We start from the raw sequence: 16,371 nt of genomic DNA, 5'->3' as shown, positions 1-16,371 counted from the left end.
GTGTCTCCCGAGGTGTTGGAATTGTTCCACGGGCCTTCTCGGGGGACTGTTACAGGATTTTGGGGGGCCCCCGATGGCTTATTTTCAAAGTTAAGTGTTTAGGAAGTGAATATTTTGACTTAGTTTTCAGACCGGGAGTCCCATGCGAGTTCCGTAAGTTTTCACGGCTCACGTTGGTCATTCCCTAGGTGTTCGTGGTGTTCCCCGGACCTTCTCTTGACTGTCACACGATTTTTGCCTCCCGATGGACTATTTTCAAGCTTAGGTACGAGAAAAGTGCCGTTTCGGACTTAGTTTTCAAACCGGGAGTCCCGTGCTAGTTCCGTAAGTTTTCACAACTTACATTGGTCCCTCCCGGGGTGTTTGACGTGTTCCGCGGGCCTTCTCGTGACTGTTACACGATTTTGGCCCCCGACGGCTTATTTTCGAGCTTAAGTTTGACAAAAGTGCATTTTTTGATTTAGTTCTCAGACCGAGAGTCCCGTGCTAGTTCCGTAAGTCTGCGCAACTTACCTCGGACCCTCCCCGAGGGGTTTGGGGCATTTCCCGGTCCTTCTCGTGACTGTTACACGGTTTTAGCCGCCCCGATGTCCTATTTCCAAGCTTAAGTTTGGAAAAAGTGTCTCTTTCTAACTTAGTTTTCAAACCGGGAGTCCCGTGCTAGTTCCGTAAGTTTTCACAGCTCGTGTTGGTAACACCCAAGGTGTTTGAGGTGTTCCTGGCCCTCCTTGCGACTGTTACATGATTTTGGCCCCCCGATGGCCTATTTCCAAGCTTAAGCGTTAGAAAAGTGTATTTTCTGACCTAGTTTTCAAATCGAGAGTCCCGCGCCTGTTCTTCATGTTTTCACAACTCAAATTGGTCCCACCTAAGATGTTCAAGGTGTTTTCCGGGCCTTCTCGTGATTGTTACACGATTTCAGCCCGCCGAGCCCTATTCTCAAGCTTAAGTGTGAAAAAAGTACCTTTTCCGACCTAGTTTTCAAACCAGAAGTCCCGCGCTAGTTCCGTAAGTTTCCACAACTTGCATTGGTGTCTCCCGAGGTGTTGGAGGTGTTCCACGGGCCTTCTCGGGACTGTTACAGGATTTTGGTGGCCCCCGATGGCCTGTTTTCAAACTTAAGTATTTAGGAAGTGCATCTCTTGACTTAGTTTTCAGATCGGGAGTCCCATGCGAGTTCTGTATGTTTTCACAACTCACGTTGGTCATTCCCTAGGTGTTTGAGGTGTTCCCCGGACCTTCTCTTGACTGTCACACGATTTTTGCCTCCCGATGGACTATTTTCAAGTTTAGGTACGAGAAAAGTGCCGTTTCGGACTTAGTTTTCAAACCGGGAGTCCCGTGCTAGTTCCGTAAGTTTTCACAACTTACATTGGTCCCTCCCGGTGTGTTTGAGGTGTTCCCCAAGCCTTCTCGTGACTGTTACACGATTTTGGCCCCCGACGGCTTATTTTCGAGCTTAAGTTTGAAAAAAGTGCATTTTTTGATTTAGTTCTCAGATCGAGAGTCCCGTGCTAGTTCCGTAAGTCTCCGCAACTTACCTCGGACCCTCGCCGAGGTGTTTGGGGCATTTCCCGGTCATTCTCATGATTGTTACAAGGTTTTAGCCGCCCCGGTGTCCTATTTTCAAGCTTAAGTTTGGAAAAAGTGTCTCTTTCCAACTTAGTTTTCAAACCGGGAGTCCCGTGCTAGTTTCGTAAGTTTTCACAGCTCGCGTTGGTCACTTCTGAGGTGTTTGAGGTGTTCTCGGCCCTCCTTGCGACTGTTACATGATTTTGGCCACCCGATGGCCTACTTCCAAGCTTAAGCGTTAGAAAAGTGTATTTTCTGACCTAGTTTTCAAATCGAGAGTCCCGCACCTGTTCTTTACGTTTTCACAACTCAAATTGGTCCCTCCTGAGATGTTCGAGGTGTTTCCCGGGCCTTCTCGTGATTGTTACATGATTTGGACCCGCCGAGCCCTATTTTCAAGCTTAAGTGTGAAAAAAGTACCTTTTCCGACCTAATTTTCAAACCGGAAGTCCCGCGCTAGTTCCGTAAGTTTCCACAACTTGCATTGGTGTCTCCCGAGGAGTTGGAGGTTTTCCACGGGCCTTCTCGGCAATGTTACAGGATTTTGGTGGGCCCCCGATGGCCTGTTTTCAAACTTAAGTGTTTAGGAAGTGCATCTCTTGACTTAGTTTTCAGACCGAGAGTCCCATGCGAGTTCCGTAAGATTTCACAACTCATGTTGGTCATTTCCTAGGTGGTTGAGGTGTTCACCGGACCATCTCTTGACTGTCATATGATTTTTGCCTCCCGATGGACTATTTTCAAGTTTAGGTACGAGAAAAGTGCCGTTTCGGACCTAGTTTTCAAACCGGGAGTCCCGTGCTAGTTCCGTAAGTTTTCACAACTTACATTGGCCCCTCCCGGGGTGTTTGACGTGTTCCCCGGACCTTCTCGTGACTTTTACACAATTTTGGCACCCGACGGCTTATTTTCGAACTTAAGTTTGAAAAAAGTGCATTTTTTGATTTAGTTCTCAGACCGAGAGTCCCGTGCTAGTTCCGTAAGTCTCCGCAACTTACCTCGGACCCTCCCCGAGGTGTTTGGGGCATTTCCCGGTCCTTCTCGTGACTGTTACACGGTTTTAGCCGCCCCGGTGTCCTATTTCCAAGCTTAAGTTTGGAAAAACTGTCTCTTTCCAACTTAGTTTTCAAACCGGGAGTCCCGTGCTAGTTCCTTAAGTTTTCACAGCTTGCGTTGGTCACACCCGAGGTGTTTGAGGTGTTCCCGGCACTCCTTGCGACTGTTACATGATTTTGGCCCCCCGATGGCTTACTTCCAAGCTTAAGCGTTAGAAAAGCGTATTTTCTGACCTAGTTTTCAAATCGAGAGTCCCGCGCCTGTTCTTTAAGTTTTCACAACTCAAATTGGTCCCTCCTGAGATGTTCGAGGTTTTTCCCGGGCCTTCTAGTGATTGTTACACGATTTCGGCCCGCTGAGCCCTATTCTCAAGCTTAAGTGTGGAAAAAGTACCTTTTCCGACCTAGTTTTCAAACTAGAAGTCCCGCGCTAGTTTCGTAAGTTTCCATAACTTGCATTGGTGTCTCCCGAGGGGTTGGAGGTGTTCCACGGGCCCTATCAGGACTGTTACAGGATTTTGGGTGCCCCCGATGGCCTGTTTTCAAACTTAAGTGTTTAGGAAGTGCATCTCTTGACTTAGTTTTCAGACCGGGAGTCCCATGCGAGTTCCGTAAGTTTCCACAGCTCACGTTGGTCGTTCCCTAGGTGTTCGTGGTGTTCCCCGGACCTTCTCTTGACTATCACACGATTTTTGCCCCCCGACGGACTATTTTCAAGCTTAGGTACGAGAAAAGCTCCGTTTCGGACTTAGTTTTCAAACCGGGAGTCCCGTGCTAGTTTCGTAAGTTTTCACAACTTACATTGGTCTCTCCCGGGGTGTTTGACGTGTTCCCCGGGCCTTCTCGTTACTGTTACACGATTTTGGCCCCCGACGGCTTATTTTCGAGCTTAAGTTTGAAAAAAGTGCATTTTTTGATTTAGTTCTCAGACCGAGAGTCCCGTGCTAGTTCCGTAATTCTCCGCAACTTACCTCGGACCCTCCCCGAGGTGTTTGGGGCATTTCCCGGTTCTTCTTGTGACTGTTACACGGTTTTAGCCGCCCCGGTGTCCTATTTCCAAGCTTAAGTTTGGAAAAAGTGTCTCTTTCCAACTTATTTTCAAACCGGGAGTCCCGTGCTAGTTCCGTAAGTTTTCAAAGCTCGCGTTGGTCACTTCTGAGGTGTTTGAGGTGTTCCCGGCCCTCCTTGCGACTGTTACATGAATTTGGCCCCCCGGTGGCCTACTTCCAAGCTTAAGCGTTAGAAAAGTGTATTTTCTGACCTAGTTTTCAAATCGAGAGTCCCGCGCCTGTTCTTTAAGTTTTCACAACTCAAATTGGTCCCTCCTGAGATGTTCGAGGTGTTTCCCGGGCCTTCTAGTGACTGTTACACGATTTCGGCCCGCCGAGCCCTATTCTCAAGCTTAAGTGTGAAAAAAGTACCTTTTCCGACCTAGTTTTCAAACCGGAAGTCCCACGCTAGTTCCGTAAGTTTCCACAACTTGCATTGGTGTCTCCCAAGGTGTTGGAGGTGTTCCACGGGCCTTCTCGGGACTTTTACCGGATTTTGAGGGGCCCCCGATGGCCTGTTTTCAAATTTAAGTGTTTAGGAAGTGCATCTCTTGACTTAGTTTTCAGACCGGGAGTCCCATGCGAGTTCCGTAAGTTTCCACAGGTTTTGTTGGTCATTCCCTAGGTGTTCGAGGTGTTCCCCGGACCTTCTCTTGACTGTCACACGATTTTTGCCTCTCGATGGACTATTTTCAAGCTTATGTACGAGAAAAGTGCCGTTTCGGACTTAGTTTTCAAACCGGGAGTCCCGTGCTAGTTCCGTAAGTTTTCACAACTTACATTGGTCCCTCCCGGGGTGTTTGACGTGTTCCCCGGGCCTTCTCGTGACTGTTATACGATTTTGGCACCCGACGGCTTATTTTTGAGCTTAAGTTTGAAAAAAGTGCATTTTTTGAATTAGTTCTCAGACCGAGAGTCCCGTGCTAGTCCCGTAAGTCTCCGCAACTTATCTCAGACCTCCCGAGATGTTTGGGGCATTTCCCGGTCCTTCTCGTGACTATTACACGGTTTTAGCCGCCCCGGTGTCCTATTTCCAAGCTTAAGTTTGGAAAAAGTGTCTCTTTCCAACTTTGTTTTCAAACCAGGAGTCCCGTGCTAGTTCCTTAAGTTTTCACAGCTCGCGTTGGTCACACCCGAGGTGTTTGAGGTGTTCCTGGCCCTCCTTGCGACTGTTACATGATTTTGGCCCCCCGATGACCTACTTCGAAGCTTAAGCATTAGAAAAGTGTATTTTCTGACCTAGTTTTCAAATCGAGAGTCCCGTACCTATTCTTTAAGTTTTCACAACTCAAATTGGTCCCTCCTGAAATGTTCGAGGTGTTTCCCGGGCCTTCTCGTGATTGTTACACGATTTCGGCCCGCCGAGCCCTATTCTCAAGCTTAAGTGTGAAAAAAGTAACTTTTCCGACCTAGTTTTCAAACCGGAAGTCCCGCGCTAGTTCCGTAAGTTTCCACAACTTGCATTGGTGTCTCCCGAGGTGTTGGAGGTGTTCCACGGGCCTTCTCGGCACTGTTACAGGATTTTGGGGGGCCTCCGATGGCCTGTTTTCAAACTTAAGTGTTTAGGAAGTGCATCTCTTGACTTAGTTTTCAGACCGGGAGTCCCATGCGAGTTCCGTATGTTTCCACAGGTCACGTTGGTCATTCCCTAGGTGTTCGAGGTGTTCCCCGGACCTTCTCTTGACTGTCACACGATTTTTGCCTCCCGATGGACTATTTTCAAGTTTAGGTGCGAGAAAAGTGCCGTTTCGGACTTAGTTTTCAAACCGGGAGTCCCGTGCTAGTTCCGTAAGTTTTCACAACTTACATTGGTCCCTCCCGGGTTGTTTAAGGTGTTCCCCGGGCCTTCTCGTGACTATTACCCGATTTTAGCCCCCGACGGCTTATTTTCGAGCTTATGTGTGAAAGAAGTGCATTTTTTGATTTAGTTCTCAGACCGAGAGTCCCGTGCTAGTTCCGTAAGTCTCCGCAACTTACCTCGGACCCTCCCCGAGGTGTTTGGGGCATTTCCCGGTCCTTCTCGTGACTGTTACACGGTTTTAGCCGCCCCGATGTCCAATTTCCAAGCTTAAGTTTTGGAAAAAGTGTCTCTTTCCAACTTAGTTTTCAAACCGGGAGTCCCGTGCTTGTTCCTTAAGTTTTCACAGCTCGCGTTGGTCACACCCGAGGTGTTTGAGGTGTTCCCGGCCCTCCTTGCGACTGTTACATGATTTGGGCCCCCCGATGGTCGACTTCCAAGCTTAAGCGTTAGAAAAGTGTATTTTCCGACCTAGTTTTCAAACCGGAAGTCCCACGCTAGTTCCGTAAGTTTCCACAACTTGCATTGGTGTCTCCTGAGGTGTTGGAGGTGTTCCACGGGTCTTTTCGGGACTGTTATAGGATTTTGGGGGACCCCCGGTGGCCTGTTTTCAAACTTAAGTGTTTAGGAAGTGCATCTCTTGACTTAGTTTTCAGACCGGGAGTGCCATGCGAGTTCCGTAAGTTTCCACAGGTCACGTTGGTCATTCCCTTGGTGATCGAGGTGTTCCCCGGACCTTCTCTTGACTGTCACACGATTTTTGCCTCCCGATGGACTATTTTCAAGCTTATGTACGAGAAAAGTGCCGTTTCGGACTTAGTTTTCAAATCGGGAGTCCCGTGCTAGTTCCGTAAGTTTTCACAACTTACATTGGTCCCTCTCGGGGTGTTTGACATGTTCTCCGGGCCTTGTCGTGACTGTTACACGATTTTGGCCCCCGACGGCTTATTTTCGAGCTTAAGTTTGAAAAAAGTGTATTTTTTGATTTAGTTCTCAGACCGAGAGTCCCGTGCTAGTCCCGTAAGTCTCCGCAACTTATCTCGGACCCTCCCGAGATGTTTGGGGCATTTCCCGGTCCTTCTCGTGACTGTTACACGGTTTTAGCCGCCCCGATGTCCTATTTCCAAGCTTAAGTTTGGAAAATGTGTCTCTTTCCAACTTAGTTTTCAAACCGGGAGTCCCGTGCTAGTTCCTTAAGTTTTCACAGTTCGCGTTGGTCACACCCGAGGTGTTTGAGGTGTTCCCGGCCCTGCTTGCGACTGTTACATGATTTTGGCCCCCCGATGGCCTACTTCCAAGCTTAAGCGTTAGAAAAGGGTATTTTCTGACCTAGTTTTCAAACCGATCGTCCCGCACCTGTTCTTTAAGTTTTCACAACTCAAATTGGTCCCTCCTGAGATGTTCGAGGTGTTTCCCGGGCCTTCTAGTGATTGTTACACGATTTCGGCCCGCCGAGCCCTAAGGGTGAGCCCTAAGTGTGGGTATGTAGGACCTATTATTAATTTTCCGCTCGGACACGGTATTGGTGATGAGGTGGGTCATAGCCTTGAAGACAAGTATTGTACGCCTTGTTGGTGGTTATTATATTTTAAAGCTATTTATTTATTTAACTAGATAGAGTTAATTAAATAAAGTGGAATTGAGGCCAGGTTAGATAGAGTTAATTAAATAAAGTGGAATTGAGGCTAGGTTAGCAAGTGTTAAAGTTGATTATTTATTTAAGTTAACAAGAGTGAGTTACTTAAATTATTTTGATTTAAAGTGTTGGAATCTATTCATTTATTTAAGTTAACTAGAGTGACTTATTTAAATAATCGGACTTGTGATCCCATTGATAAAAGATGTATATGTGGTTATTATCTTTTGGATAAATTATTAATTATTTAAGCTAACTTGCGGGACTTAGTTAAATAAATGGGTCTTAAAGTGATTGAACAAGTAAATCTAAAAGTTGGGCATTTCATGTCATTTTTGTGGATATATGTTTTATCACCGTATCCGCATGTATTGTAAAGTAATTATATGAGATTGCTTGGTGAGCTAGTTGTTTGCTCACCCCCTGCCTATAAATGTGTACAGGAAATGTTTTCAGACTTGAGGATTAGCAACTGGTTGTATCAAGATGTAGGGATTATGTGATGATGAGCTGTAGCCTGTAGTGCTCTTATTTCCTTTTATTCAGTTTTGAACCGTATTTTTTGATTTGGCTGAGTGCCTTTTTCTTTAAAAATGGGCAATATCCATTTCATGGTTGCAAGTCCGTGGGGCATTGTATTTGAAAAGCGGCATGTATTTAATTTTTTTGTGTTATATAATGTATATTATGGAAAGCATGTAAGGAAGGTAAAATACAGAGAGTGGGTTTGTGGTTCCCATTGGTATTGTCACTTTCACTTTCAATTATATTATATTTTGAAAAAGTAAAGAATATTGTTAAGAAAAGAGGATTTTCAACAATTAAATGAACAAGAACGAGATTTCTTTCTAAAACCTCACGCTTAGATTAATTAGTTTTCGCTTGATTAACCTTTGAAAATCTAGGGTGTCACACATTAGATAACAAAAGGGCCTCATCATTACATTTACATGACACGTCTTTCATTCTTTTAGTCAAGATAGAAAATTGAGGTCTTTTTAAAAAAATTATTTTGATTGTGAAGTTTAGGGATATTGATATGAATTTTAAATAAAAATTATAATATAAAAAATAAAATTACAGTGTGAGAAATTATAAGAGGCCCCATTTACATTTTTTTCTTTGGGCCTCGAATAAGCGTGAGCCGCCTTTAGTTGTACTTTTTGTGAAGATTGAGTGCGATGGCTTTATTTTGCGGTCATCTGGGATGACTTTTTGGTCAAATATGGATTTTGTAAGTTGTTATGGAAATGAAAGGTGGTTTTTTTGTTTTTGTTTTCTTCTTTAACTGTATAGACAGTGTATTCAAAAAAATTTAAGTGTGTATTTTCTTTCTATTCTAATGCCATTATTAATTCATAGTTTCGTTCATCTTACTGCATCCTCGAGAATCCTAAATTTGACTTAAGAGTATGTTTTATTCTATTTTTTCATTGAAGTACATGAAAATTATGGATTAAGATATCAGTGTCTTCTTGGGAATTGGGAAAAAGGATTTCTTTTTTCTTTTGGTATATAAAGTGGTTTTGATTGCTCATTTTTTCTATTAAATACAAGCCTAGAAGATGGGTTATTGTTTTCCTTGGTTATTTTTCCATTGCTAATTATATCTCCTACCCTTGAAATGTGCAGAAACCAGAAGACATTTCAGCCTAAGAAGAGTGCTCCATCAGGAAGTAAGGTTGGTGTTCTAACTTAAAGGCAATGGGTTTTCAAGTTGTCTCCTTTGCCCTTCTATTTATTTATTTTTGTGCTACTGAGATTCAACTCAAGAAAGTATGAATCCCAGCTCTTTGGAGCTAGCCGTTTTGTTGTTGATGCTTTTTCTCCATTTGTGTTTTATTCTCACACAGGCTGCACAGCTTCAAAATCATATTGATGCTACCTTAGGTAGTGGAAACTTAAGGGAAGCTGTTCGACTGCCTCCTGGTGAACATCCTAATGAGTGGTTGGCTGTAAATAGTAAGAAAATTAACTTAAACCTATGACTTCCATAACTATATGATTTTCTGCAGTGCCATGTCTAAGATTCTGTCCTGTCTTTAAATTTGTACTGATTTCTCATCTATCTGCTGTTATATTTTTTGGAACTTCAGCATGTAAGTCTCCATTGCATATTACTGTTAACTAAATATCAATTACTAATGCTTCTGTCTTTTATTAAATTTTCTTAAAAGAAAAAATAATATAATATGATGTTGGTGAACTGATGGGGTAATAGCTAGCACAACTTGATTTGGTGCTTGTGTGTACATATTATTTTGTGTTCATCATTTGCTAAATCTTAACTAGAAGTTCCACAAAACAGCTTTAAAAAACATAAACTCACGAACCATTATTAATAATAAGTCGTATAAATTTCTCTGAAGAGTTGTTTCAAACGTTAGTAGGTGTCATTTAGGTTTACACATTTAAACAACAAATCATGACTCAAAAAGTCCCATTTCCTGTTACATTATGCATATTTTTTTGGACTCTGTAACATGCTTGATACTTCATACTGCAACTTAAAGCCATTGTTGTCTAATTGATTCTGAGTAAAATTCAGGATGACTTAAAGGTTTAGAATTATGTTTGATACTGACCTCCGATTATGCTTGGTCAGTGTTGGGAATGGTTCTTTTGGATTCTATCTCTAGTTGCATTGTTGAGATTCTTTTTTCTTTTTCTTGTTTGTCTTCAGAAGGATAACTCAATCCTTCTTGCTTGTATTCCCCCCCTTGCATTCATTGTTAAATTCTCCTAGTTTATTATCCCTCAGAAAAAAAAAAAAAAAAGGCCTAAACTGCCTAGAATTTAATTGAATGAAGAATCTAATACCTAATTTGCCTCAACTTTTTTAACTCTCTTGAAAGTAAACCATTTGTTTCAGAAATACAATTTTTTTATACAATATATGCATATTTTTGTACATTGGTGTGCGCTCATATCCATGGTCATACATTTTTTTATCAATTGCAATTATTGTTAGCATATTTTTAATTTGATTTTTTGTGGCTGCAGCTGTTGACTTCTTCAATCAAGTGAACATTCTGTATGGCACTCTTACAGAATTCTGCACTGCATCAAGCTGTCCATTAATGACAGCAGGACCAATGTATCTTTCTTCAGTCCTCCTAAGAATTGTCTTTCTTGTTTTATTGACGGAATGTTTGGTGTAGCTTTGCTTGATGTTAAGCTCTACGGGTGATATACTTGTGGGAAAAAAAAAGAAATGTTCTTGCGACACTCTTTTCTTTAATTAGTGCGACTCTCTCTCTCTCTTGGACTACAAAGACATGGAAAATAACTTTAAAACTGTTGGGATAGAAATTTTGGTTTCTTTGAAAGTTCCAAGTGCTCTGATTGTAACATTACATATTTTATTGTATTTGGAATTGCATATAATATTCTGCATTTACCACTAGAGGGATATTAAGTCTAAATGGTAAAAATGTTTTGGAAAGTCACTTGTATTAAGGGATGGGAATATATAGGATATTGTAACCAAAGATGGTATGGAATTAGTTGGTACAAGTTTATATGAAGGTATCTGCCGGTGCAAATCAAATTTAATTAATGAGGTTTAAAACCATGCCAACATGTCTAATGAATCAGATATCATGATAGGGAAAAGAAAGGGCCAAGAAAGGGCAAGGAAAAGGCCGAGAAAGTAGTCAGAGATCATTATGTGGAGCTAATCAACAAAGTTTAGTTAATTGTTACTTATTGAAACATGCTAGTTAAGTTGATTGTCAGGATGATACAATTTCAGATCTGCTTTAAGCATGTACATTTGTTTATAATTAGATTATGTCTGAATTATGTTGCATTCAAATTGCAAATCTTCAATTTTGCCTCCTCACAGATGCGAGTATAGATGGGCTGATGGAGTTAGTATAAAGAAACCCATAGAGGTGTCTGCTTCTAAATATGTAGAGTATTTGATGGACTGGATTGAGGCTCAGCTCGATGATAAATCAATTTTTCCTCAAAAGTTGGGTACGTGTTGTTTGCTTAATACAGTAAACATATGGTTTGTTCTTGTTTTAATCAAAAAAGGCCGTACTTTTTTTTAATCTTCTGTATATCCTGCAGGGGCATCATTTCCACCGAATTTTCAAGATGTTGTTAAGACAATATTCAAGCGATTGTTCCATGTGTATGCGCACATCTATCACACACATTTTGAGAAGATTGTGAGTCTACTAAAGGAAGAAGCTCATCTTAATACTTGTTTCAAGCATTTTGTTCTTTTTACATGGGTAAGTTATCCAACTTCATCCAAGTTTTAGATTGTTCAATCTCACAGTTCCTTTTCTACATTCAATTATAATTGTAAAATGGCCGAAATTCATTACATTGTCTTCCATTTATATGCTTACATAATTTTGTACCACAATTGGTTTGTCTATCGAGTAATTTAATTTCTAGATTTGGTAAAAATTGTTAGATAGTGGGAAGGGAGAGTTTGGCATGAAGGATTTTGGCTAAAATAAAAAAAAAAAAGGCTAAAATAGTCAATAAGGTAAAATGTCACATCCTACACATCGATCATTCACTTTTTTTCTCACAACCATCTATTCAACTATAAAAAAAATCAAAAAATCATCCCAAACACAACTTTTTTTCATCTTATAAAAGAGCTAAAAGCCAACTAAAATAGCCAAGTTCCCAAACGAGGCCTATATCCTCTTTTTACCCACACTTGGTTTTGGTATATTTTACTAGGATGTTGATTGCAATGGCAAAATCAAATCTTTTTTGTTTTTTTTTTTATACACCCTTGTGGTATGGGCTAATAGTATTTAACCTCCTATCTTTTAAAATTAGCCACATACCTTCTTCATGGTTTTGAACTACAATGTTGCTATTACATTTCCCGTCAAATGGATGAAAATTGTGGCATGCACCTATTTAGAGTGAGAAAAAAAGAAAAAAAGAAAAAAAAAATATTAGTTGAAGTCAATTTTTAATTTGTTAAGACCAAATTACTCTTATCTTCATTTTCTACCTTTGAACCCGCAACCTCCCCACCACCGCCTTCCTCTTTTTGGACCTTGCAGAGCGTCCTTACTTCCCAACCTCCCCTGCCACCCCTCTTCACCTCCCTACCCAACCTTCCTCACCTCTACCACCATACCTACCGGAAGGTTGTTAATATCGGGATCCTACATTAGATTGTTGGAGGAGTTCACATGATTGGATCCTAAAATCAGATTGAAGATCGTAAGATCCTACCGTAAAAGAAAAATTACGTATTAATTTAATTTAAATAAACATTTCTTAAAAAGTCTACACAAAATAAGCCTAAATTATACTAAAAGGAAGTGTAGATATTGTGAAAAATATAATATTATGTAAAGTGTAAATCTAATAGTATACAATAGAAAACTCGATGGGGAAAAGTTTTGCATTTCATCAAAAAAGAAGGTGACGAAGAAGAGTTTTATAATACAACACTTTGCAATCTACACAATGCATAAAAAGTGAAAGAAAAATATTTAACAAAATTGGATACAAAATAGATTGTGAACTTAAAAGAGTGGCTTGGCTGAATGACAAGGTTTGTTGTTAGCACTCTTTATCTCTATTAAACACACACAACACACATTGACAAGGACATAAAAAGTATTGGTTGAGGAAGATTTGAAGGGTTGCTTTTATTTTATTTTATTTTTAATTTAGAAGTATAGGAATTATTGCAATATTAGAATATTATTTAGGATTTTATTATAGGATTTAATTATGTCTTGTTTTATTTTGGAAACTTTTAAATCAAGGTTTTCTATGTATTAAGGGTTATTTTGCTTGGAATATGAATTGAATTGAGAGTTCTTTAATATTGAGAATTAGAGTTTATTTTATTTCTTTGGGTGTGATTTGTTCCTATTCTATTACATTATTGCTCCAGTTATGTCTTATTGACTGTGTGATGATGGGTGGTGCAGGAATTCCAGTTGATTGATAAGGGGGAGCTTGCACCCCTATACGAGCTTATTGAGTCTATCTTACAGTTCTTTTTTAAAATTTATTTTGTATTGGGGAAACGCATTGTGAGCTTTTGTTTCGCATCTCATGCAGCCTTTTAAATTCTTCTCTATTTTTATATTTTTGTAATGGATGCAGTCTCCTGCGTTTGGTTTAGTTTGTATAAAGAGTTTTGAGTTTTGAATTATATTTTGAAAGATAAGTTGATGTAAAGAGTTTTGAAAATAATTTTGGGATTTTATTATTATTATTATTATTCTATTTTGTAATTGAATATATGGGTGTGAGACAATTTGATTGATTGATAGGTAGAATAGGGATGTAATCGATTCGGTACAGCTGGTATTTAGGTAAAAAAATTCACCAAATTGATAATTTCGATTTTATTTGAACATCAATACAAATCACTTCTTTTATCAAACTGTACTGAATTGAACCGATTTTTGAGTTTTGAATTATATTTTGAAAGATAAGTTGATAAAAAGAGTTTTGAAAATGATTTTGGGATATTTTTATTTTTATTATTATTATTATTATTTTTTAGTAGTTGAATAGATGGGTGTGAGACAATTTGATTGATTGATATATAGAATAGGGATATAATCGGTTCAGTACAGTTGGTATTTATGTAAAAAAATTTATCGAACTAATAATGTCGATTTTATTATTTTGAACACCAATACAGATCACTTCTTTCATCAAATCATACTAAGTTGAACCGATTAAAGCGATTCAGTTTGATTTAGTGTGGTTTAATCGGTCTAAGATCTTTTAAACTTGAGTCATTTTTACATATAATTACTGATCTATATAAAAACATTAAATTAGTTCTAGGCAAATTATCAAGAAGTCTTCTTTGAAAAACATGTAGCCTATTTAGTCCTATAATCTTTTGTTTATACTCAAAAGTCCTGTAACGTTTTTCTTCTTCTCTGCCTTTCTTCTTCTCTACCTCTTTTGTTCTTTGTGATTTCTAGCAATTGTTGACGGGCAACCACATCTTCTTCTTCTCTTTCTCTTTCTGATATATAGTCACCGACGATTACCATCGATTGGGGTTCACCGACAACCATTGACTACCAACTCTTTTACTTCACCGTCACCGACAGTGAAGAAGATATGTTTTTGACGAAGAAGATGAGTAGATTTACTTAGATCTGATGTAGATCTACATCAGATTTGAGTAGATCTAAATAAAAAAATAGTTATCGGAATACAATCCTCTCACTATACTCTCATTCGATCTCTTAATTTTTTTACATTTTATCTGTTATACACTTCTATTTTTCTATTTTAATGGGGAAAAAATTCAAGTTTTGAACAAGTTGTTTTTGAGTTTTAGTTACAGGTGGTGAAAATTATAAAATTTTATAGTTTCAATTTGTTTTGGTACTGGAATGAATTATGGTTTAAAACTGCAAAATTTTGCAGTTCATAATATATTTTTCAATTTGGTTAATAAGGATAAATGCCTAATAGATTTTTACTTTGAAATTGGAACATTTTATAGTTTCAAAGTTTGCTTTTCAATTTGATTAATATTGAAGATTATTTGCTTAAACGTTACAAAAATTGAAAAATAACATATGTTTTTTTTTTTCCTATTGTTGCTATTTTTTGTTGTTACATTTTTTTTCCCTTTTTGGTTTATCAATATTTAGCACATTTTTTTACGTTTTTTCGCTCTAATTTCTTCATTTATTCTTTTTTCTTTTTCAGCAATATTTTGGACATTCCAGTGAGTCTCCAATGATGTTCTTAACGTCCAGCGAATGTTCTGGACATTCCGGCGACTTTCATTGACGTTCAAAACACTCCGGTGAACTTCCGGCAATACTTCGGCGACTTTCCGGTGATGTTGAACATTCCGACGAGTCTCCGATGACCGTCTGACAAAAATTCGACGGTAGTGGGATGGAACAGCGTCTGTAAATTAAAAAATAAAAAAATAATAAGATTTTTTGGTAATAATTAAAAATATATAGGACTAATTAGTGCAAATGTTTTGTTTTGGGATTAGATGGGTTTTGAACTTTGTATATGGAACTTATTGGTAAGTTCCCCATTAGTTTTTGTCCACCATTTCAAACATATCTAATTCATCCATTTAATAAATACTTTTCAATTCCTACATTAAAAAATAAATAAATAAATAAAATTAAAAATACTAAGGTGTCAAGAATATTAGTTTTAGATTGTATATAACAAGAATTTACAATTTTAGGTTATAAAGATGATAAAGTTAATTAATTAAGGTTATTAATTTATTATACTTATTAATATTATTATATTATTAGATTATATATATATATATATATATATTATATAAATATAATATATGTTGAAGTGGTTGATTTCGGTCTAATTCGGTGTACAAGGTACTTGAATCAAATCGAAAATTGAAAAAAATCAAATTTAAAAATCACACAAACTAATTCTTGTTAAAAAATAAATTAAGTATAACCGGTTTGGTCGTTTTTTTTTTAAATTTTTCTTCCATCCTTAATGTAAAATGTGAGAGAATGAGATAGAAGAGATAAAATGATTGATCGATTTATTAATAAATAAATAAAAAAAGAAGAGAAAGGAGAGAGAAAAGAATTTTAAAATCTTATTAACCAAACATGTTTTTTGATTTTTTTTTTATCCAAATATTAATTTTAAAAAGTAAACCAAACGTTTTCTTTGTTTTTGCTCGGTTTGAATGGAAATGCAGTTTCATTAATCACCCTCATTTTCTCTCATAGTACAAGTAATTGGCCTTTTTTTTTTTTTTTTTTGGTGAGCATAATTCGGATTAGTTTGGTGGGAGATAAAACTAGGACTAATCTGTTATTTACAGTTCCATAAAAATTAGAACCAAACCAATGTATTTAAATCATGGAACCAATTCCAATCAAATCATTTAAAGACAGTTCGACTTGGTTTGGAACAACGGTTTTTACATAACATATCCACACAAAAAAAATCATATAACGTATTCAAAAAAATTAAACCTATCATAAATTGTTTAACATTAATCTGCCCATGATTTTTTGAAACATAACTTAAACAAACATAATATTTAGTAAATAAACATATTGTTTAACATGTAGCAAACATAAAACTCCCATCAAACAAGCATTTTGTCTTGGGGGCAAATTACATATACACCCCTCGAGGTTTGGCTAAATTACAGATACCCCCCTGAGGTTTCAGAAATTACATCCCGCCCCCTGAGGTTTGTATTTTCATAACAATTTGCCCCCTGAGGTTTATATTTCATAACAAATTACCCCCTAATTTCTTATG

The 16,371-nt window shown here is 38.2% G+C and overlaps 1 protein-coding gene across 11 annotated transcripts in view; it reads left to right on the top strand.

The window, feature by feature from the left end:
* Positions 1–15,195, top strand: part of LOC114296076 (MOB kinase activator-like 1A) — a 64,154-nt gene extending 48,959 nt beyond the window's left edge. For 5 of the 11 annotated variants that reach the window (XM_082903679.1, XM_082903682.1, XM_082903677.1 and 2 more), the window contains 6 exons: positions 8,743–8,791; positions 8,964–9,072; positions 10,114–10,207; positions 10,958–11,091; positions 11,188–11,354; positions 14,800–15,195. In XM_082903679.1, coding sequence (XP_082759805.1) covers positions 10,191–10,207; positions 10,958–11,091; positions 11,188–11,354; positions 14,800–14,883 — 402 coding nt within the window. In that variant the 5' untranslated portion in view covers positions 8,743–8,791; positions 8,964–9,072; positions 10,114–10,190 and the 3' untranslated portion in view covers positions 14,884–15,195. Of the gene's footprint in view, positions 1–8,742; positions 8,792–8,963; positions 9,073–10,113; positions 10,208–10,719; positions 11,092–11,187; positions 11,355–13,040; positions 13,339–14,799 lie in introns of those variants that run through there. The other 6 variants (XM_082903673.1, XM_082903671.1, XM_082903675.1 and 3 more) reach the window with 2 other exon arrangements.
* The last annotated feature ends 1,176 nt before the right edge of the window (positions 15,196–16,371 follow it).

This window comes from Camellia sinensis, chromosome 13 (assembly GCF_055761805.1).
Source record: "Camellia sinensis isolate YWXY chromosome 13, ASM5576180v1, whole genome shotgun sequence".
Classification (NCBI taxonomy): Eukaryota; Viridiplantae; Streptophyta; class Magnoliopsida; order Ericales; family Theaceae; genus Camellia; species Camellia sinensis.
Note: the sequence above shows the minus strand (reverse complement) of the source record. Positions and strands in the feature narration are given on the sequence as shown.